Here is a 25,227-nt window from a genome sequence, read left to right as displayed (position 1 = left end):
GAGGCGGGTAGGACAAAATAACACACAGTCACATGTTGTCTTTTGACCAATTAGATTGCCTATATTCTAGAACCATGTTCCTAAATTGGCAGATATACATACATTTCACCTTTACTGAACAGCTTAGTTTACAAACATTTAAAATTTAAAGCTTATCTGCCATAGTTTACAGGAGGGATTAGAGCGCCCAGCAAGGTCACTGGACAGGTGGTTATCTCATCAACTCAGCTCTCAGTTAACATAAGAAAAAGAGGATCATGGGGGACCAATGGTCACCGATTAGACATTGTTTGTTATATAGAGGGCGCAAGTAGCTACAAGTAGTGCAGTGGGCCTTTAACTTTCAAGACTTACATTTGAGCTATAATTCTTAATTTCTCTGTCAGAGTACATACCAATTTAGGGTAGATCTATTATAGGATACATGCACTGCATCTATAAGCTAAGAGTCAGGGATGGTTCTGCCATTCTTCTTCTTCCTTGAATTTTTGTTTTAATCCTGTAATAGTAACTAAATGTTTCCTTCATAATAAAATCCTGTGTAGGCCTAAAAACATCTTCCTTCACAACTAACATATGTACTTGTTTTTAGGCAAGAAAAGAAATTTAACCATCCTTGGTCCAAACACACAGTAAATCATTGATTTTCGTGGGTAGAATGTGCTGCCCATTGAATGGAAAACGGGAAGTCAGGAGGCACAAAGAGGGAAGTCAGGAGGCACAAAGAGGTCAGCCACTGTGCATAAAGTTATATATACTGGTACATGTACATACAATCACATATTTTTTTTCAAAGTAATAAAATAAAATTATATATAAAAACATATGCATGTATATCTAATATCACTACATTTTCAGCATCAGATATATGATAAAAAGGCAAATCTTATTTTTTAAAATATAAACTTGTAACAAAATTACCTGTATTTTTTTCAATTCCAGACGTAACAAAAAGAGTACTGTATATGACTGTGCGTAATAATAAAATATAAATCCTATTACAGTCGAAGGCAAAGGCACAATCATGCCATATCTCATCAATTAAGTATATATTTATGCTTATACTCATCGAAATGTTCATTCCTTCGTGTCATTGTAAAAACATTTCTTTCAGCTGCGATCACGGCAATGGAAGGCAACATGATTCAATTTTATTGCTCTTTTGTGAAGTGCATCAGATCTACATTTAATACAATTTTCTCTTCGAGACTCTTATTCTTATAAAGCTTAACCTACTTGTATCGGAATATTTTATTTGACAAGATAAAATGTTGATTTCCTTTTTAGTGCAGTGTATGAAATGTACACGAGTTGCCTAATGTCATTACCTACTTTATCTCATGTCACACACTACTTTGAATTTTAACCAGTTGGCAAGGGTATTCTTATGTGCATCAAGATGAGTATAAATATCTTGGTATCAAGTTCATTTTCATAATAACATAAAATGTGATGAACTGATCACTAAAATTTATGGAGGGAAAAATAATGAAGTTTCAAACTTGCATTTTACTAAACACATATTAGCAATTCTGTATTTAAGTTGCAAGAGGGACATTCCCTGTTTGGTTTGCAGAATGGTGGAAGCACCTTATGCTGTTCTACTAAACAACCAAGAGGGACATTCCTTGTTTGGTTGGCAGAATGGTGGAAGTACCTTATGCTGTTCCACTAAACAACCAAGAGGAACATTTCTTATTTGGTTGGCAGAATGGTGGAAGTACCTTATGCCGTTCTACTAAACAACCAATACAGATATTCCTTGTTTGGTTGGCAGAATGGTGGAAGTACCTTATGCTGTTCTACTAACCAACCAATACAGACATTCCTTGTTTGGTTGACAGAATGGTGGAAGCACCTTATGCTGTTCTACTAACCATCCAAGAGGGACATTCCTTGTTTGGTTGACAGAATGGTGGAAGCACCTTATGCTGTTCTACTAACCATCCAAGAGGGACATTCTTTGTTTGGTTGGCAGAATGGTGGAAGTACCTTATGCTGTTCTACTAAACAACCAAGAGGGACATTCCTTGTTTGGTTAGCAGCATGATGGAAGTAACTTATGTTGTTTTACTAACCAACCAAGAGGGAAATTCCTTGTTGGTTGGTAAAATGGTGGAAACACCTTAAGCTGTTCCTTTAAACAAGGACAGACACTGTTTAGCAGAAGGTCGGTAGCATTTAGATGCCTGACACTTGAAAAATATGTTTTGTTGTTGTTATGAAACTACTAAAATTAAGTAGATAAGTAATCCATGTCCAGTTAAAAAAGAGAGAAAACATTGTCATGCTTAAAACCTGGTATAGCATGTACAGAACATTAGAAGGAAGGCATGAGAGAATGGTAAAATGCACTTCTTCCAGCTACACAACACATTGTTCATAATGCTCAGTATAAATCATATGGAGAGTTGTTTTCAAGGCTAATCAAAGAGTTGCCAATTTGAGTTTGATCAATCATTACTTTAATACATTCCATTTTTCTTAGTGTATATGATTATCATCAATCAATCAATCAAATTTCTATTGCTCGTATATTTATGCCTTTAGATACAGTAAAAAGTAACTACATACAAGTATTATTATTCCCTGATACCATTTGAAAGATTCAAAGTAAATATTCTAAAAAGTCATCATTTCCATCACGAGAGAGAACAAATATCTCGTGATTTGATTTTAAAGATTCAAGAATGAAATATTCATGTTACAGTGCTTCAAAATAATTCCCATTTGGATAATAAAACAACATATTCAGGCTCATTGTACATTAAAAATACACCTCTATGAAAAAGAATAATCGTTCTCTACTTTACTCTTTTCACGTTGCACTGATTTCGGGAGCAGCGCCTCCGTCTCTGAGTGATAAGAATAATCCACCTCCAGAGGAGGCATGCTGTCCGATGCCTCGTCAACACTCGCAGGTCGACCTGTGACCTTTACATACTTGTAATGGCGTGCGATGACCAGGAAGACTGCGAAGTCAAGCAGCATCATGCCAGCAAGGAGGAAGTAGAAATATTCCAAGTATCCATTGTTGATTTCATCGGGAAGCCAGGTGTCTGTATTGTATGGAATGTAAAGAAAATGCAATTTAGGCCAAAGTACAATGCAATCCTAAATTGACACTGTAAATCAAAATATTTTGCAGAAGGTGACAGACATTCTAATTGTTTAGAATTGTTTGATCTAACTAAACATACCATTTCTATTACTAAATGCGTTAATCACGGATGCCAATTAGAATTGATCAGAGGGCCTGAAAATCACCTAAAATGAGCTAGTTTGTACACAAAAAAACCTAAACTATGGTATGAAAATAACTCGCCAGGGCCAGAATTCAGGATATTGCCTGAAAACTGGCATCCCTGATTAATACTCTCACAAAAATGCGCTCTTCAACTACGACTTTGGTCAGGATAGCCCAAGCTGAGGATGTGGTACATTCGGCGGTAATATACCACCTTGTCAAACTAGGTCTGCACACTGTGATATTATACAAATAATACACAGGTTTGAGTGCGTTAAATGGACGATGCAGCGCATGAGGGTATTCACTATGGTGCCAAGTGTATTTTGTGACATTGTGAATACCCGAATAGCGCTGCATCGTCATCACGTCACGAACAAAAACCTGTGTATTATTTGTTTTATAAAATGGGTCGACAATCTTACTTAGCAAGGCGATAACACTGTAAACCTGGAACCTTCATTGGAAATAATGTGTCACACAGACGATCACGGCAGCAGTGCAGTGCATGGTGCGACTCCTCGTAAACATGCATTGAATTGCATGCAGCGTGCATTATGCCTTTTTGTTGCACCTTTTTTTGCACGGCTGCTATCACCAAAATGTACTCCTGTGCATATGGCAAACTAGATGGAATTCGACTGCGCGCAGTCAAAAATGATGCCTCCGTCATAGAGCAATTTTACAAACCGAAACGGAAGAAATTTTTCAAATTCAAGTTCAATTGTAATCCATTAACATGTTCTCAGAATATCGTGATTACAAGCAATTTCTCATAAACATATATGACCCTTTGATCTTTGACCTCATGACTCTAAAATCTACTCAGTTCATTGGCTCTGCAAGATTTCCTGAGTTAAATAGTAATCCATCTGTCAGTTCTAATGAGAATGCGTCCACAAGCTATTTTTGCATACATAATGAGCCCATGACCTTTGATCTTATGAACCATTCATTGGCTCTGCAAGATACATAAATGATCTAAGTTTGGCAGGAATCCATCAATCTGTTCTAATGATAATACGATCACGAGCTATTTTTGCATACATAATGAGCCGCATGACCTTGACCTTTACCTCATGACCCCAAAATCTAATCAGTTCATCAGCTCTGCAAGTAACATACATGACCAAAGTTTGGCAGGAATACATCAATCGGTTGTTCAGATAACGCGATCACGAGCTGTTTTTGCATACATAATGAGCCCTGTGACCTTTGACCTTTGACCTCGTGACCCCAAAATCTAATCAGTTCATCAGCTCTGCAAGATACATACATGACCAAAGTTTGGCAGGAATTCATCAATCGGTTGTTCAGATAACGCGATCACAAGCTGTTTTTGCATACATACAAGAAAAGTGTAATACAGAAATTAAACGTAAACGGAAAGATTGTTACTAAGGAAAAAGAAATTGTTGAGGGAATAAAACAGTTTTACAGTCAGTTGTATAAAAAAATAGAAGTTGTACTAGATGGAGGTTTAGAATTTTTCCCTAGTAACATGCCAAAATTGAACGAGACCTTAAGGGGTTTAGGTGAAGAAAAGATAGTAGAAAGGGAATGTATAGAAATATTAAAAAATATGAAATTAAATAAATCACCAGGAAATGATGGCTTAAGTGTAGAGTTTTATCTTAAATTTTGGCCGGTAATTGGAGATCTAATCCTTGCATCTTTTAATGAAGCCTTTAATCATGGAGAACTATCGGCCTCTCAGAGACAAGCAGTTATCACCTTGATACATAAAAAAGATAAAGATTCAGACTTTATTAAGAATTACAGACCGATTTCTCTTTTAAATGTGGATTATTATACAAATAATGAATGGTTATGAGTTCAATAGTGCGAATATTTTCATGAGTTGAAAGATTAACATTCTATTCACCGAGGCGTCAGCCGAGTTGAATAGAATTATTGTTAATCTTTCAACGAATGAAAATATTCGCACTATTGAACGAATGAAAAACATTCATTATTTGTTTTATACAACATCGAAGAAGATCTAATAGAACGTTAATCAACAAATTATGCTTGACTCCTTATATTAAAGATAAATTCAAGTTGGATTCAAGCCTTCTCGATTACATTCAGATTGCCTTCGCGTCAGATACACGCAGGGATACGCGCGCGCACGGCAGAGAGGTACGCAGTCTGCATATAACCAAAAATGCACGGCGCATATAACCAAAAATGCACGACCGTGCAATATACCATCTATTGAATATCATGTGACCAACAATCCTCCAATCAAATGACAGGGATCCACGTACGTGTTGTATAAAACATTTTAACAAAGACACTTTCAAAGAGATTGCAAGAAATTTTACCTGATATTGTATCTTCTGATCAACTTGGATATGTTAAGAATAGAAACATTGGAGAAGCCATAAGAATAATAGATGACATGATATTTCATACTTCTTTTTATAAGGAAAATGCTTTTTTGATGGCCTTAGATTTTGAAAAGGCATTCGACTCTGTTTCTCATTGTTTTCTATACAAAGTCTTAAATTCATTTGGGTTTGGACCATTGTTTTGTAAATGGGTGAATATACTTTATACTAATACTGAAAGTTGTGTTATGAATGGAAACGCATCAACAGGTTATTTTAAAGTTGAAAGAGGAATTAGACAAGGAGACCCATTATCTCCATACCTGTTCATTTTATGCATTGAAATTTTAGCTCATACGATTAGAAACAATCAATTGGTAAAAGGAATTTGTTTTGGAAATACAGAAATAAAGCAAGTATTATATGCTGATGATATAACACTCTTCATCAAAGATATGAGTTCAGTTAAGGAAATAGAACACGTTTTAGAAGGTTTTTATAAAATATCAGGATTAAAGTTAAACAAGGATAAGACATATATTCTGCCCCTGGGCCCACAGGTGTCTAATAACACATTTCCGTTTGGGAAACTTGTAGATGCTGTTAAAATATTAGGTGTTTATTTTTCAGTTCATGTAGATATCAAGGAAAAAATGAATTATAAGGAAATATTGAGCAAAATTAAAAAACTACTGACGTGGTGGAAACAGCGTGACCTAACTTTAATGGGTAAAATTCAATTGATGAAAGTATATGGATACTCTAAATTGACATATGTAACATCACTAATGCCAGTTCCAGAGTGGGTATACAAAGAAATGGAAGTAATATGTTTTGATTTTTTGTGGAGAGGTAAAGATAAAATTAAAAGAAGTACAATGATGTTAGACTATCAGCAGGGTGGGCTCAAAATGATGAATTTTAGGTTGTTTGTAAAAGCACAAAGAATAATGTGGATAAAAAGGCTTGTAACAGGAACTCATGATATCAAATGGAAACAATACTTTAAATATTTAATGAGACCGATAGGAGGTAATTTAATATTTTATTGCAATTATTGGAGAGATACAGTGAAACTTATGTTACCTTCCTTTTATCAGAATCTTCTGAAAGCATGGATAGATATGAAAGAATATGTTAAAACAGAAGAGAGATACAAAGGGAATGAAATATTGTATAATAATAATTTTATTCAACTAGAAGGTCAAACCTTATTTGAGGAAACTTTGTTTTTGAAAAATATATATCGAATTCATCACATTTGTGAAGAAAATGGAGAATTGAAACCTGAAGCTCATTTTATAATGTTAGGTTTGAGCAGAGTGGAAATTGATAAAGTAAAACAAATTTATAACGTAGCCCCTTATGAATGGAAACAGAATGTTCAACCTTTAAGAAAAGCAATTCACACTGGCTTTAGTTTAGAATTTATTTTTTCAAAGAAAGTGTTTACATTTGAAGATTTAACTGCAAAAATGGTATATAAGAGTCAAATTAAAAAGAATGTAGAAACAAACTCGGCAGGCGGCAATTTAATGACACTTTACAATATTCCAAGAAAAGAAGTAGAAAAGATATATGTTCAACCAAGGATGTGTACCTTAAGTAGTAAACTGCGAGAATTTCAGTTCAAATTATTGCACAATATTTTATATACAAATCATCATTTACATAGATTCAGGTTCCATGAAAATGGTTTGTGCTCATTTTGCAAAAATTTTGAAGAAACTTATCAACATATATTCTTTGAATGTAATACAATAAAGGAAGTCTGGGGGAAATGTGGAGATAGACTTAATTTACCAATTTTGAAGAAATTATCCTGGAAAGAAATTCATATAGGAATAGATGAAACTACATTTAAAACAGAGCAATTATTGAACCACATTTTAATTTTGATTAAATATATGATTTTCCACAGTAGAGAGAAGGGAAACCCTCCAAAAGCAAAAGAAATAGAATATAGATTGTTGGAAAATAGAAATGAAGAGAAAAAACTTTCAATGGAAAGAGACACACTTTCAATTCATTTAAGGAAATGGGAAGCTTTGGAAAGTTTAGAATAAATGTTTTCAGTTTCTTTTTTTTTTTTTTTTTCTCTCAATATACAACTTCCTGACCCTCCCTCTCTTCTCTTTTTTTTTTTTTTTTTTTTTTTTTTTTTTTTTGTTTTTTTTTTTTGTTGCTCGTTCTATGTTAGCGTGTGTTTTGTATACTGTTGTACATGTTATGTGTTTAAATGTTGTGTGGGGTGGGGGGGGGGGGGTAGTAGGTGTTTTGTAGCTTTTTCCCTTTTTTATATATATAATTTTTTTTTTGTCTCCAAAGGAAAATGAAGAGGTGTAACTTTTGTATGTAAATGTAAAAGATCATTGGTAAATTTATAAAGACCTATGTTAAATTATTTTGTTATTTGGTATCCAATGTATTATGTTATAAATGTACAATTTTCTTTGAGAGAAACGAATAAAAACCTATGAAAAAAAAGAAAAAGTTATTGCTTCAAGCTCATCACACGTGAAAAAAAAAAAAAATACATAATGAGCCCTGTGACCTTTGACCTTTGACCTACGTGCTCCAAAATGTAATCAGATTGTTTTCCTATAGTGATACACACTATCACTAATGCAAGGGTCACTCTGTGGCCTGGACCCACCCTCCTCAGAGGTCGCCAAATATCGACGTCGACTCGACGCCTAAGCCTGACCCTGACCTATTTGTTGTTGTAGTGAAGTCCTAACGTTCGTTTTTCTTCATTGGGTGAAGCTTTACTATACAAATTGATGAAATGTGTGAAGCTTTGACGAGTAATTTGTTTTTTCTGGTGATGTGACATCGAATCCAATCGGTCGCCTTGTTTGTTCAGGTGATGTGACATCGAAGCCACTACCGGTCGCGTCGAAAATATGTCGAAATCATGTCGAAATCGTGCGTTTCAAAACAACTATTTAATTTTTATTCCGGTCACTCATGCACTCGCAGAGTGATCGTCCTGAGGTCACTGAACTTTTCTCCAGCGAAACTGATTTCGAGATTTCACGAGATCGTTTTCGAGTAGTCTACTAGTCTCCTACACACATAGAGATATCTCTATGCCTACACATAACTAGTTGCGTGAGTATTCGCAGTATACGTGTTTGAAAGGCCAGCCTCAAGTCTGGAAACGAGACTAGTAGCCTACGAGCTGTCGGTATTGTACCCAGCATGCGCAGCGCAGATCGTGCCAAGTTTTGGCCCCAAGTTTTTGCGAGTTGAGTTGAAAAAAAAATAGAAAGTTCAGAGTTTTCCGATCATTTTGAGACGGTACTACTCCGACCCTGTTTTACGATTGATTATTAACGAAATCTGTGCATAAAACTTAGCCTATATTTTCGCGAGATTTCAATGTTGACGTATTCCACAAAGGTATTACGCCACAGCAGTGCCGTGCGCTCGAGTCGCCGAAGCCTTACGAATTCTGCGGATATGCACTGTATACTATGTACGTTTGTGATGGTTTGTGTTAGTCGTGTATTGTTTGTTGTAAACATCTTCATCAATCCATGTTTGTCATTATTTTTATAGTGTAGTTTTAATGAACACAATGTCAAAATCTAACAACGCAAACCTGAAATTTGTCTGGAATGAACATTTTCTTTCATTTCCAAGTAACAGAGTTTAATAGGTAATAGGAGTTAGTGTTTATAGTTAACAAGAGTTAGTATTAGAAAACAAGACTTGTAGTTAAAACAACTTTTGTATAAACGTTTTAAGTTTCATAACAACATATCTGTAGAAACATTGGATTGACAAAATAAACATGTTACTGTATCTTTGAATTGAAACCTGGTTGACTTGGTACTTATTGAGCAGTATGGAATTACTATCATGACTATAGACCATTGCAGTCATGGTCTACTATTATAAGTAAACATTGGTGGAGCTTGATTTCAAAACGTGAAGCTTGAAATATGTAATGGCCAATATGGTGAAACAGTGGTGAAGCTTGAACTATGCAAATGGCCAGTATGGTGAAACAGTGGTGAAGCTTCAGACCGGCCGAAAACTTACAAAAGTGAAGCCTCACCTATGGAAAACTGACACAAGTGAAGCCTCACCTATGGAAAACTGACACAAGTGAAGCCTCACCTATGTAAAACTGACAAAAGTGAAGCATCACCTATGCAAATAATTCAAAGGGTGAAGCCTGGACTAACACATTTGCTGATAAGAGTGATGCTTTGCCTTTGTTTTTTGTAAAGCACATGAAGTGATGGTGAAACCCTGAGGTTACAAATAATTGGCTCAGGTGAAGAAAGGTGATGACCTGAGGAGGGTGGGTCCAGGCCACAGAGTGACCCTTGCATAAGTTTGAAGTTTAAATCTCCAGTGGTTCTTGAGATATCATGATAACAATCTCAATGTATGGAATTTCATAAGTTGACCTCTGTGACCCTTGACCTTTGACATACGTGCTCCAAAATCTAATCAGATCGTCTTCCTATGGTGATACATACTATCCTTAAGTTTTAAGTTTAAATCTCAAATGGTTCTTGAGATATCGCGCTAACAAACTCAATACAAGGAATTTCATAAGTTGACCTCTGTGACCTGTGACCTTTGACCTACGTACTCCAAAATCTAATCAGATCGTCTTCCTATGGTGATAAATACTATTCCCGAGTCTTAAGTTTAAATCTTAAATGGTTCTTGAGATATTGTGATAACGGTCAAACGGGACGGACGGACGGACGTACGGACGGACGTACGGACGGACAACCAGAAAACATGATGCCTCCGGCACCACCTTCGGTGGCGGAGGCATAAAAATAATGCACGGTCACATGATCCATTTTGACGCTTCTCATACGCTACACTCTTGAACCTATTTTATAATCAACACTAACTTCCAATACGTCCATCAGAACTGCGCAGTACCAAACGTCCATGTCCAGGAGAAGGAAAGTTTTAGAGGGCTCACCAAAGTTTAAACATGTTGTTTTACCATCGTCTTTAGAATCGTTGAATTATTAATTATGACATTGTGATTAAAATATGAAGTTAATACGATAACAAGCCAAAAAGCATATTTACGAGAAACTGAAACCTAATTTCTTCAAATACGTTATATGGGAAATGGCAGTGTATGAAAGTCATCTGGAAGTGACAATGCAAGATGTTACCAAGTTAAGATGGGGTGTGTATCAATGCAAAGGGCGTATACTCCAAAGTTGTTTCTTGCAACTATCATACAAATACCTCAAGTTATCTTCAAAATTTTAATCTGCTATTTTAGAAGTAATGTGTGGACTTTTTAATCCTCCTATCTCATGAGAGGGTCTACAGTATTTTTGATATACTTTAAGTTTTAGTCTGACCCATTTTTCCTCAAAATTATATGCTGCTTCACATCATTACTCTTGTCATAATATTTCTGTTGTACTAGTCGTACGTAAGACTAACAAAATATTAAAAATCTGTGAACCTTTTGTCGAAAGTATTGACTAAGGGCAAATTTGCCCAGCACTATTATACAAATGATGCATGCGCATGAGTTCATTATACGATCTATCCGCACTCGAGTTGAGGCTGTGTGTATCTATGGCACGAAGCCCTTAGGCTGAGTGCGATAGATACACACAGCATCAACGAGGGCGGATAGATCGTATAATAAACGAATGAAAACATGCATCATTTGTTTTATACAACGAAACTCCTAGATCCTTGTTATTTGATGTAAAAAGAATTCATTTAAGATTGTTTCGTGACAGTAATAAATCTCAAGTTTAATAAGGCTTAATTTAGTGCGCACACATAGCTATAGATATAGCAAGCACACTAATTACCTATATACCCATTTACGCATAGTGCTGCGCAAGAATAGACTCATGCTCACGCAGTATTAAGCGCTGTAACCTCTACGCGCAATACTGCGCTCTGAAAACGAGTTCAATAGTACTGGAAAATATTACACTCCTTTTCATAAAAACAAGTGCAATAGGCTCAGTAAATGAATCACACGTGACCGCGCATGACCAATCATTTGATTAGGATCTGGGAGTGAGTTGTATAAAGGCCTATTGTACACCCCATCTCTTATAATCATCAATGACAAAAGTTTTGAAGCATACCTGACGATGCAGCATTGACGATAACAACAAGTAATGAGCCTAGGTAGCTTCCTAGACCAGTAGTCATCAGGAACAGCCCCATGACCACACCCTGCATGGAGTCAGGTGACTGTGAGTATGCAAACTCAAGACCTGTAAGGATGACATAGAGTAAAACAAGTTTAATAACAAAGACTGCATCTCTAATATGCCTCCGCCTTTATGTACATTAACTGATCAAATGATCCTTGTGATCTCTAACATCTAACATCACTAAATTAATAATACCGGTAATAATAATTCAATGTTTTTGACTGAATGCTTTTCCTTTATTTTGTGAAAGTTTTTTTACTGTACTTAGGCCAATTTAGGTAGACATTGGTTCATTTGAGGGTTAAATTATCATGGAAAATAAATTTATTACACTTTTACAACTTTCTGACCTTTGTCCTCTAACATCTAAAATCTAATCAGTTCATCCTTGCATGCCCATAGATTCTTTACCCAAGTTTGGTCAAAATACACTCAATGGATCTCAAGTTATGACAGTAACAAAAAGCAGGATGGATGGACGGACAGACAGACAACATAAAAAAATATTGCGTGCGGCATCTCCTTTGGTGACAGCGGCATAAAAAATAGCCAAGGCTGTTACCCACTAGCCTCTTTAAAATGCATTGATAAGGGACACTGTGCTAGGGGAAGAGTGGGGTTGGTACTAGTCTCACTAGGTATCACATAAGGCTTCTTTCAATCACCCTATGGCATTCTGTCTGAGCATTGAAATCATAAATAGACAAGTAGTGGCTCAGTCAACTATACCAAGAGTACTAGCAATCAGCTAGCATGAAATGACTAAAGAGCAAAAGAACAAACTTTAAAGGTAAAGACCAGTTATGGTCATGCGATTGCATTGTGAAAGAAACGTTGTGGAATCGATCAGAAAAGGTTGATCATGTAGCATAATGTATTGGTGTGTACTGCAAGGTTCTGGAATCATCAAAATAATAAGAAATTTGGCCCAGTCTTGGTAAAGTTACAAGCACTGTACACAGAAAGATGTATATGGGACTCCACGACACGTACACGATATCTATCAGGTCCAAATAGATATAATAATTTACCAAATATATCAATTAGTAGGCGATTTCTTGGCAAAATTTGTATCATCACGTATTAGTCAAAACATATTCTTTCACATGATTGGTAATAAGAGCTTCCATTTCATTTTTTGAGAGGGGGGCGTTTCCAAAACTGGTCTTGTACATGTACCTTTAAGAATAACACTTAAATCTGTTTCTTAGGCATGGGTCAACATTAGCATTTCTCACAGGGTTAAAATTATCAAGGCCTGTATGCATGGTCTAGGCTGTTTGAGCTTAGGTATTAATTTTCCCAATTTTGGGAGTTCAACATTAGAATGAGGGCACCCTCGTACTCTGGAACCCTGTTTATGTTGAGCCTTGCCTCAGATTAAAGCACATCTGTACTAGTGTACAGGAGGGATTATACAACCCTGAAAGGTCACTGGACAGGTGGTTATCTCATCAAATCAGCTCTCAATTAACATAAGAAAAAGAGGATCATGGGGGACCAATGGTCACCGATTGTTTGTTACATAAAGGGAGCAAGTAGCTACAAGTAGTACAGTGGGCCTTTAAGCTTATTTTACCTGTAATGCTCGTGAACACTTCACTTGCACCGATTAATGTATACTGTGGAATCTGGGCAAAGACGCTGACATCTGATGAGTTGTAGGTGTCTCCTGCGATTGTTTGGAGTATATAGCCCCCATCTCTCATGACGTTCTTCCTGCATATCTCTACTATAGCTGCAACAACCATGGAGCCTGAAGCAAAGACCATCCCGATTCCTACATCGAGTGAGAGGAGGGAGCAGGAAAAGGAGGTTAGTTTATCAATGAGCCTAACAACCTGGGGGTGTTTCACATAGAACCTAAGTTGAACTTATCACTAAAAATTATGAAAAGCTGTTAGCAGCATTGAAAATATTATGTAAAAGTTATTTTAAAAAGCATTAAATGTTAATTCATATTTTCTATTATCAAGGAGATTTCATGTTTTTGATGTATAATTTACGACAAGTCTGAAATACTTAAATTTGAAGTTGGGGGTGCGTCTTATACACAGGTACACAAAAAAAAATTAAAAAATTAAAGTTTCGATTTATGCCCCTCCACCCGGCGCTATGCCTGGCAATGTCTCCCAGCTCATTAACCTGTGTGTTGACTCACCACTCGGAAACTACAACAACACTCAAATTTGTCTGTCATCTTGGTTTGAAATTAATCTTTGTAATAGATCTCAATAGTAGTTTATAATAATAATTCCTCAAATTTTTCTTCTATTACACATGGCGTACCACAAGGTTCTATCCTAGGTACTCTTAATTTACATTAATGATCTTACACATTCATCTCAAAACGACATTGTTACTATTATTTGTGACAAGTTCACAAGCACAAATCGGCGCCTTCAACTCCACCTCGATGTTAAATGAAAGTCCTTCCCCGCATGGGTTTTCGGCAACAAAACAACAACAAATAAAAAAAATTAAAAAATAGGTGCGCCTTATCACGGAGATTAACGGTACATGTGTGTGAGTGCATAAAGTGAAGATGCATTGAACGCATGTTAAGTCGCAATTAGATGACAATTATTAAGCTCATTATCTAGCTTGTTGTTACTGTACTTAAACGAGTCCAATACATAAATGCAACAGGTAAATATCTTGCCAAAGGATATTAGTGCCGTGTCGGGATTCAAACCCTCCACCTGCGCATCTCCAGTCAAGCGCCTTAAACCACTCGACCACGACACTCAACATACCCAAACAGCATAATGTGCATCACAGCGTGTGATTCTATGTAATTGCCATATGATATTAGGTGCTTTTCTTGTGTCTTAACTTTGTATGCTCAAATGGCACACCTATGCGGATCTTAACCATGCATTATCACTTTTTGCCATGCGTTTATCACTTATTAATGGAGAATGTTTTTATATGGTCATGACCGTAGGCAACAAAACTGCATGGTTGCATGATGTAAATTTGACCAATTAGATAACCTAAATTCAAGAACCTATTTTAAGATACATTACTAGTACGTTGTGAAACATTTTTAACAGCAAGTCTCTTGAATACTGGTGCTAATACTAATTTTCCAAAACTGTTATTGTCAAAGGTTTAACTTTGGCTAATCTTGTAAATAGTCAGCTTTGCAAAAGTTTCATTGCAAAAAAAAATTGCCTCCCAACAATGAAAATAATAATAACTTCTTCTTATATAGCGCTTTTCATATGAGATTTATATCAAAGCGCTTTACAATTTTGATACAAGTAAAACTAAACAGAGAAATGACAGGAGAACAAAAGTGAAGTAATCAAACATAAGATAAATAACACTAATTTTCGGTAATTCACAGAATTTTTATGCCATGATCGCAATGGTTAAAATATTATGCTCCTGATTTTATACTTTACAATAAGATAAGAACTTGCCTATTCTCTTCAGCATTGACAACCTCAGGCCGTGCCTTTCAAAGCAGGGGTAGACAAATTGGTCCATAATGGGTATAAGAATGAGGATGATGATCACATTGAAGAGGTTGAGGGCAGCAACAGGTATAGTGAATCCTCCATAATCCAGTCTCATCCTCATCCCTTGCAGCACATAGGTGGAAGACATCTATGCAAATGAGATGGGTTTGCTTAATATTAAAGATAAACTTGAGTTCTGGTTAAAAAAAAAGAAAATGAATTCTCACAGAATCAAACAAAACTTACACTAAATGTTCAAGATAAAAATAAATAGATAGATACAAATAAATGTCACTTGCCAAACAATCTTGGTAGAAAATGTATACTGGCTGATTAATGAGCATAGAAAGATAAGGCATAGAAAGAAGCATATGCATTTTATATAAATTAAAGTATTATTTATCACAAAAGTCACTATTTATGCTTTACAATTCCTTCATTTTGTCATACATATCTTTTGTAACATAGTGTGGGGTAATAGTAGTAAGATGAAAATTACATTAATATATCGTCTCCAAAAGAAAGCACTTCGTCTTTGTACACATTCACATTATTTAGCCCATACTGATCCAATATTTTGTAAACTAAAAACATTAACAATCGCTGACATTCAGTCTTCAAACTGCAATCTTTATGAATAAATTTTGGATAAATACCATACCTTTAGCATTACGAAAATTGTTTGTTTACAATAGTGATGTACATTCTTATCCGACGCGACACTCATCCGATTTCCACTTAACCAACCCCAAAATTATTATGGCTTATAAATTGATAAGACATCATGGTCCACACATTTGGAATGCTTTACCTGACGATATTAAATACTCTGCAACTCTTTATTCATTCAAAGCATCAATGAAAAAATATTTAATATTTACATATTCAAAAACAGTCTCAGAGGTTTTAATTGTTTGTTTATATAAATTAATTTTAGATGACCAGTTCATTAACAATACGAATTGAACACTTACTTCACCTGCACACACCCACTTGCACACACTTCCACAACTTTTTTCTTTCTTTAATTTCTTTCCACTTTTTATTCAGATACTTTCTAAACAAATTGTTTATACGTGACACTCTATTCCCCTACATACTCCTATAATAGCGGCATGTACCCCCCCCCCCCTTCCCGGCTGCTATCGACTCAAGCATTCTTGCTTATGATAGTTGGCCTCTGCATTTATCTTGGTTATTTTTACTTACATCGATTCTTTCAAGCTTTCAATTATGCATTTTCTATTTGTGTGTATTTAAGTTGTCACTCTTTATGTAAATCAATTATATTATATACTATTATTGTCATTTGAATGTTTTATATTTGATTTATCAATAAATGCAGAAACATCTGATAAAAAAAAAAGGTTAGTAGCCCCGAAACCATTTGTGTATTCCCATATACATCTTTCTGTGTACAGTGCCTGTTACTTTACCAAGACTTGGCCAAATTTATTAATATTGTGATGACTCCAGAACCTTGCAGTACACACCAATACTTACATGCTACATGATCAACTTTTTCTGATCCATTCCACACTTTTTCTTCACAATGTAATCACATGACCAGAACTCAACTTTATCTTTAAATGATGGCAGTAATATAATAATAATAATAATAATAGTGGGTTCTTATGTATGTAGCATTGGCAAACATGGCATACATGTATGGCATTTTAAATCTATGTGTATATTATTACATACAATATCAGAATGGTATTCCAACTTTCATGCACTTTCAGATATTCCCCAGATCTAGATCTACAGACTGACCGCATATCCTGTTTCACTTGAGAAATATCTCTATATGTGATTCCTGAAAGAAAACCAGCCCTAGATCTAGTGGTCAATTGCTAAAAAGTACTGGTAGCATTATCTCCCCTGTTAGGAAAAAAGAAAATCTTAAGGCCTCCTCAGATATTACGCAATGAAATCCCATGCTTTTAATAACGGGTACAGGAATGGCAACTGTACGCAACAAATGTCCTACAAGTATTTATTTATCTCTGTATCATAATGAAATGTAAATTGTATTAGATGTACGCTATTATAAAAATAATACTATGGTTTACCACCTCATTTATGAATAAGGTTTAAAGGTACTACTGTATGTCCCATTTGCTGCAGCCCCCCCCCCCCCACCAAACAAAAAAGTTAAATTCCAACAGCATTTGAAAGATAATACTCATTTAGAACTTTTCTCAAAACAAAAGGGCTTGAAAATGTCTTTTTGTGGGGAAAAAATAATAAGCATTAGTTGTCGAATTGACTTTAGTAATTGCAATCTTTTTAGTAATAGTCTGATTTTCAGACCCTTGTACCGAATGGTCATACATTTTGTGCTGCACAAAGATTCAATCAGTTTAATTTTGGCCTTTACAAGAAGGTGGTAGTTGATGTAGACGAGTGCTCATCTACCCTGTACAGCTCATTTTGTGTATGTTATTACCAATTAAAAAAGAATTTAGTTACTCACTCAATAGTGTCAGAAAGTGAAGCCTAGAAAGTAAATGGGTTTCCTTGCATAATTTGAATACTAGGACACTGCTGACGTTTCAATTTCACAGATAGGACATACATGACATGTTCATAATTCATGCAAAGTTCAACAGAGTTTGATGTTGGCTGCAAAAGAAATACACTACCTGTAAAGGTAATACAAAGTTTTGGGAAATTGTGAAAATTGGGCAGATAGTGATTCTTTACAATTTTAATATACATGTATTTGGATGCCCCTGTGGGTGTATTATAAGCACTAGAAAATTAAGCCCCCAAAAACATTTCCGCTTTTGAGAAAAATTGAATATCCAAATTTACAAGTGCTCCTGGTAAATGTTGATAAATTTCAAATAGCGCCTACGGTCGTACAATGGCAGCTTCGACCATGAAAATCTCAGAATATGTAGTTGTGATATATAATTTCCAAACAGGAATAGCTAATCAGTCGATTTTAGTCAAGAAACATTGTTTTATAGCTGATCTTGACCTTGAGAGGGAGCTATACAACACAAAGAGTTTATAATTTACAATTTCATAATTTAAGACTTGATTTCAACCGCGACAATGATCACTGAATATTGTAGGATTTTATGCTTCCAATATGTTCATTTGAACCAAATTCATGACCCCATACCAAACTTTGTATTACAAAGAGGATACTAAATTACATCAAAAGTGATTTCCTTCATATAAAAAAATACCTGCACATGTATCTGCAAAACTACTCACACAAAACAACTCCACCAGACTCCTGACCCTTGACAACACCCATGTATGTCTGATCTGATTACAACCCCCCCCCCCCTCTCATTGTTGGGAATAAATACCCTATTAAACAGATTAGTTGTCCAAGGAAAGTTGGCTTACATGGTTCTTTTAAGGTATCCAAAGGTGGTAGACTAAGGGAGTTATGTAGTAGTCCAAGGGATGGTCATTCAGGATTTAAATGTGTCTGTCATAGTAAAGGAAATGTCATGCCTACTACCAAATATTGGTTGAAAACCACCTTTGAAATCTTGAAAATATATCAATGCTTCTCTTTTCTTCACCTGGATATAAATGGTCCAGTAGATGATGATGGGTATAAAGACCGGTATGACACGCCCCAGAGACTTCACGTCATCCACCTCCTGATCCTGGTATTGCCCCCCTTTTGAGACCTTGGTCCTATCCAGGCAGCTATCTAGGTCTTCTTCACCTGGGTCAGGGTGCGTGCATTTCCTTGCTCCATCGTATGTTATTTTGACCACTTTTGTCAGCACGCTACCTGCACGAGGACAACAATAAAAAGACACTTACTAGGGTTTACAATATGATTTAGGTTACAACTGGGACATGTATTCATGTCACAACTTAAAATCAGATGTACATGTTTCAGTATAGCAGCTCAGACTACAGTCAGAGTAATGATATGATACTTTGCATTAAGCATGAGTCAATGTATATAATTTAAATAGCTACGCTTTTTATATAAAGTGCAGCTACAATACTAAATGAAAAATGGATTATTAATTAACCATTTTAAACACTTCAAGACAACAGTGAAAATGAAACTTGGCAGGGTATGCAGCGCAGTTTAGATCACAACTACAGCCAGTATTCAAATTGCAGTGGAATATATTAAAATTCTACACACAGTAGGGCCAGAATTCCATTCAATATCTAATTCAGATATATATATATATACCAATGTTTGTAGAGGTGTTGTGGTCGAGTGGATACGTCGCCGGACTGTCGATCACAAGGTCCGCGGTTCGAGTCCCGCCGCCGCACTAATGTCCTTTGGCAAGATATTGATCTACATTTGCCACACTCCACCCAGGTGAAGTAAATGGGTACCTGGTAGGAATTTATTCCTTGAAATGCTAGAGCGCTATAATGGCAGCACAGCTAAAGCCAGGGTAATAATATCCAAGTTTGGAAGCGCTTAGAGACTTATTGTGATTTGCGCTATATAAAAGCTGAATATTATTATTTATTATTTAATCTCATTTGGCCTTAGATGAAATATTTTGTAGTAAAAATTGGTATTGTTGTATCTCTTGGTATTTTTTGTACATTGTATGTTCTCATGTGGTCATACAGGGTAATTAAGATAACCGCATTCCAAGAAGCATAATAATTACAAAAACAAGGTGTTCCATATGCACATTTATTTCTAGATGGCCGAGGCCAAAAAAACAAAAACAAAATGAGGGAAAGAACAACAAAAAAAACATCATGTCAAAACGGATAACAAGACAATTAACTTACAGGAAGTTCGGCGCTGACAAATTGATTTCCTGAATTGCTTCAAGGATATTATGATTTTTTTTCTTCTCTCTCTCGATGTTTTGGAACGCTTGTGTCTAAATAACTATTTATATTTATACAGGGCCCTTATGAAGAACATTTTCTTGTACACTTAAGGGCCATCCTGTTAAATAAAATGAAACTTTATTCATATCAAATCAAATCAAAACAAATTTGTATGCTGCTGTGTAACAAAGATGATGTTTCCGTCAATGTGACAATTACTTTTTTATTGTTCAATTAATAACTACTTAATATTTGTATATATATATATATATAGAAACTCAAAGTGGAATCCATTACAAAATAAAGCTTATCCCAAAATTTACTAAAATATGCTAGACACAATGTTCATTAAAGGCATCGTTTAGCAATGTTAAATCTGAGATGCACGGCCCTACGTGTTATCAGTGTCTGTGATATGGTGTAATATTGAAGCCCTAAACAAAATTGCTCTTCAAAATGATCAAGAAATGTGTCAAAAAAGGAAAAATCTTTGAGTGACCGGTTTTACCATACTCGTTTTCCCCAATAGACTGTAGTGTCAAGTTTATAATTCCAATCATAAATATCTTGATAATCAGACAGGCGATCGATCGGCTTGTAAAAAGTCATGGGGTTCCTGACTGATCTACAGGTTTAAAATTATCATTGCAGCATGAGCTAAATCCAGGGTTTTGTTTCAGAATCTGAGACAAAGTTACCAGATCCCTTTAAAATTAGAGAGGCTTTAACCATGTATGACAGGGGTGGAGGAGCATGTTAGTTGTTACCTTCAGGCGGCTTCATCAAGTACTTGCTGCGACTGAGAGCAAGGATGATCAACGATAGGAGGATAGAGACGGCTGGGATGGTAAAACCAACATCAAAACCAACCTCCTGTTGAACATAGACGACTGCAGAGTAGGCGATTCCTGAACCAACGTTGATGAACCAGTAAAACCTTCGAAAAAAAGAAAATTTGTGAGAGGAACTGTTATTTTAAAGTAATAATGCCAATATTATACAAGATACAAGATATTTTATTTGGTCTTTGCAAACAAGTTACATAGCATTTTATTTTGTTTTCCACTGGCGTTACAGTAATATTCAAGAAAATACATAATTACAAGAAATGAATACATCACGTTTATAGAATGAAATAGATGAAATAATGAACAAATACATGCAAAAGATAATGAAACGACAAAAATGGTCATTAGTACTTCAAATCATGAGTTTCAAAATTAAGCCTTGGTCATTGGTATTTCAAATCATAATAGTTTCAGTATTAATTAATTTCCGACGCAGAAGTTTAACGTTTAACCTGTGAGTTGAATTTATGAACAGAGTCGGGTACAAATGAATATCTGAATCCTGAAAGGCGGGTTGGGGTGGGGCAAATATAATAATATAATAATAATCTGTTGCTCTATTATTCACCACAGAATCTTAAATTCTGGATTATCCCTGCTCTATCTAGGTTAATGATTTCAGTGTTCAAATCATTATGGAATGTATAATAGAGGCCGCAGGTAATGGTAAAACCAAAACTAAAATCAATCTCTTGTTTCCACATCCATTGTTGATCATCATTATCGTTTTGCTGGTGTAGAAAGTCATCCCCCCCCCCAAAAAAAAATTGTAATTAATGTAATGAACCTTGTACAGTATTTCTTTGCTTATGCACAGCTCACACCGACGCCGAATGTCGCGCTTTAAATCGGCAATCAATTCGGCGTCATTTTTGTTTACTTTTCAAAAAATCTCACGATCTCCTCAGATATGTTATGCTCTGATATCTTAACAAAGCGTGTCAATTGGTGACAGAGCGTACAAAGTGGGGTCACCGCTTTGAACCAAGCTCTGTTAAACTCTGTTAAGCTTTCCTACGCTTTGAGCAAAACTTTGATAAGCTTTGTGACGCTTTGATAAGCTCTAATACGCTCTCCCCGCTTTATGCAACTCGCCTCAAATTTTCAAACAGTTTAAAAATTTTTGGCGCTCTTGCCGAATGTCCCGAATTACTCAAAGCTTTCTCACGCTCTATTACAGTCTTTACGCTTTAATTAAGCTTTGTTACGCTTTGCCGCCGCTTTGCTCGCCAATTTAATTCGCCATCAATTCGGCATCGGTGCGAACTTAGTATTACACTTACAGTCTGAATTTGGAGTGAAAAACAGATGCCCAAGAATTCTGATGGCCTTAAATTGCACAAAAACATTCTGACATACACTACATGTATTTTTTTCTCAGGTCAGCGTATATTTCATTATCAGAATTCTAGATAACCATTACATTGTTTCATTGTTGCCAAAAAGAATATAATATCCTGATATATTATCTGAGGTTTTGAAACATACATTCAGTATGAAAACTGAAACTGAAAATTTTGGTAACACCATCATGTGATTGTATTGAAGATTGTTTGAGTACAATACGTGTACAATAGTTCATATATAAAGCTAAATATGACACACTTCCTTATCAGTGTTTCATGCTTAAGTACATTGTATTATCATTACGCTACCTGGTATGTACTTTTAAAAGGTCATATTTGGGTGCATGCTGATCATCATGTGCTAAGAGTCTACACACGAGACTTTGGGAAAACCCATCAACCTAATTGTGATTATATAGCGTTTGATCATTCAAGAATCAAAGATCAAAGCTATAAAATCTGTAGTTACAAGAAAAAGGGGACCATGGGGGACCAATGGTAACTGATAAGGCATTGTTTGCTATATAGAGGGGCTTTAAACAAATATTTGATGACAATGACTTTATTATGAATTTCATTTATTTATTAATTTTATTTTTTAATAGAGCCCTTATCAGTTACTTAAAACTCTTTAAGAGCTGCCTACAGCTAGACCTCCATGCTCCTGTGTTACTGTCGTTGTTTTTTACATGGGGGAAGCTATGAATAATTGAATACAAACTACACAATACATGTCATGTACATGTGGCAAATAAGTTGTATTTTTGGTTTAAGATTGTCAAGTTCTTACACAATATGGGTACCCTAGCTACCTTCAATACGATCATACTACAAACAACTAGTTTCATATGATTGTACGACAAATGCTGCTTTCCCAATCGCTCGGTGGTCAATTTCTTATCAGTCAACCCAAACAATTTGGTTAGTTATTAAAAAGTCAACATTCAGATGAGATTAAGAGACAGAATTACATTCATATTTGAATAATGTAGAAGCCCCTAACCCTACATCTGTGACAAAATAAAGCCTGAAGCAAAAGTCACTCAAGAAAGTTATCTTGCATCACCATATCAAAGCTGTGCACTAGCTGACAAACATACCAATTGAAAAATGTCTGCACTGCTCCAGGGCCAAGGTCCTCCATCTGCTGCGCCCCGAACGGACCCACGTTGGACTTGATACCTCCCGTTCCTATGGCGATGAGCATCAGACCAAACATGAAGAAGCCCTGCTTCTGAGACACAGTGAGGCCCGCGTCACCCTCACCCAGGTCCTCATAGTGGATAGAGATGAGAGGTAGAGTTACGGCACCTATTAAAGATTGCATTGTGAAAGAAACAGTGTGGAATCGAACAGATAAGGTTGATCATCTAGCATATAAGTATTGGTGTATACTGAAAGGTTCTGGAATCATCAAAATGATAAGAAATTTAGCCCAGTCTTGATAAAGTTACAAGCACTGTACACAGAAAGATGTTTATGGGACAACGCGACACGTGCGTGACATGTGCGTTATATCTATCAGGTCCAAATAGATATAATAATTTACTAAATATATCAATTAGCAGGCGGTTTCTCTGCAAAAATTTGTATGATCATGTATTAGTCAAAACATATTCTTTCACATGATTGGTAAGAAGAGCTTCCATTTCATTTTTTAAGAGGGGGGGGGGGGGGGGGAGGGGACGTTTCCAAAACTGGTCTTTACCTTTAAACAACGTATTTACAATGGTTTACAGTACAACCATGTGGTACATGTAGTATGCTTGAAAGGTGAAAGATCTCTGATGTATTGTGTTTTCAAAAGAACATGCTAATTGGGTACTTTGAGAAATTGTGAAAAATAATAGTATGGGATGGAAAAGGAATTATATTAGATTGAACTGAATATTGAACTGAATTGAATATTCAGAATGTTCCCTCATGATTTTGACAATATGTAATTATGTATGTAAATCATATCCTTTCACACATATTGAAGAGGCAATGAGCTTGGGGTACAAAATTCTGGAGCATTTATGACATTTACCACTATTTTTCCCCCAAAATCTTGGTCAAATGTTTACAAAGGAAAACTTTAAAATATTTGTTGGCCTACATGTACATGTAATACATGCACATACATAAACACATCATCTTTGTGTCCTTGTGATTTTTTCCACATATTCTTGTAATACAATGGTTGAATACTTGCCAACAAAATAGATAAGTAGGCTGCCATAGATTGTGTTGTATTTCCCTGCGAATGAGTCGGCAATCCAGCCTCCAAATATAGGCACAAAATAAGATGTCCCAGAAAAGGCTGCCACTATGACTGCTGCTGTGGCACTGGAGTACCCCAGCTCATTGGTACAGAATATAATCAGGTTACCAATAATGCTGTAATAGGTCAAGCGTTCACAAAGCTCACAGAAAAGGATACAGAGAATGACCCTGACCCGACCACTTTTGAAAAAGCTGACTGGTGTTGGAGACAGCTCTTGGCTGTCGAGTAAGATTTTCTCTTCATCTACTAGGGAGGCCATAGCATCTAATGTCTCATTTCTGTAACTGGAAGAGGAAAATGATTCAAAATAAAAGGATGATTGTTTTACCTGACTGCTAAGAAAGCCTGTGGACGCTTTTAAAGATATAGCTGAGTTCTGGTCATGGGATTGTATTGTGAAATATGAAACATGAAAATGCTCACAAATTATTTTTCACCTCTCCCAAGAACTCGGCTTTCTCTTTAAGAAAGCGACCAGGGAATTAATGACCGAAAGTGCAAGTCCGGCCTATTGCCAGTTGAATCGAACGAATAGAGAAGAAAAAGAAGTTTCATCAGAATTGGAGGAAAATTAAGAATGTTATGGAATGTCAAAGTTTGCATAATTTCATGAAACAGTGATACATGTATGTATCACATAGCCTGTATTTATTTTATTCAATTCAATTTGCAAATGGGTTTGAATTACTTTTGTTGCCCTTTTAGTACTCTCCGGAAAAAAATTGGGGAGAGGTGGTCGAT

General features: G+C 35.7%; 1 protein-coding gene and 1 long non-coding RNA gene across 2 annotated transcripts in view; both read right to left on the bottom strand.

The window, feature by feature from the left end:
- Nucleotides 1-361: 361 nt before the first annotated feature.
- LOC575707 (solute carrier family 15 member 4) overlaps nt 362-25,227 on the bottom strand; it is a 27,363-nt gene continuing 2,497 nt past the window's right edge. Inside the window, exons 2-9 of the mRNA XM_030979270.1 lie at nt 24,415-24,770; nt 23,321-23,531; nt 20,794-20,963; nt 18,778-18,995; nt 15,191-15,377; nt 13,342-13,542; nt 11,691-11,822; nt 362-3,059 (exon numbers count right to left, since the gene is read on the bottom strand). Coding sequence (XP_030835130.1) covers nt 2,782-3,059; nt 11,691-11,822; nt 13,342-13,542; nt 15,191-15,377; nt 18,778-18,995; nt 20,794-20,963; nt 23,321-23,531; nt 24,415-24,745 — 1,728 coding nt within the window. The 5' untranslated portion in view covers nt 24,746-24,770 and the 3' untranslated portion in view covers nt 362-2,781. The remainder of the gene's footprint in view (nt 3,060-11,690; nt 11,823-13,341; nt 13,543-15,190; nt 15,378-18,777; nt 18,996-20,793; nt 20,964-23,320; nt 23,532-24,414; nt 24,771-25,227) is intronic.
- On the bottom strand, nt 9,133-9,946 carry LOC115921628. The gene is made up of 2 exons (XR_004063004.1): nt 9,678-9,946; nt 9,133-9,646 (listed from the first exon to the last, which is right to left on the bottom strand). It is a non-coding gene; the product is annotated as an uncharacterized LOC115921628 (long non-coding RNA).

Source organism: Strongylocentrotus purpuratus, unplaced genomic scaffold (genome assembly GCF_000002235.5).
Source record: "Strongylocentrotus purpuratus isolate Spur 01 unplaced genomic scaffold, Spur_5.0 spur5_scaffold_10, whole genome shotgun sequence".
Classification (NCBI taxonomy): domain Eukaryota; kingdom Metazoa; phylum Echinodermata; class Echinoidea; order Camarodonta; family Strongylocentrotidae; genus Strongylocentrotus; species Strongylocentrotus purpuratus.
This window is presented reverse-complemented; position numbering and strand designations above follow the sequence as displayed.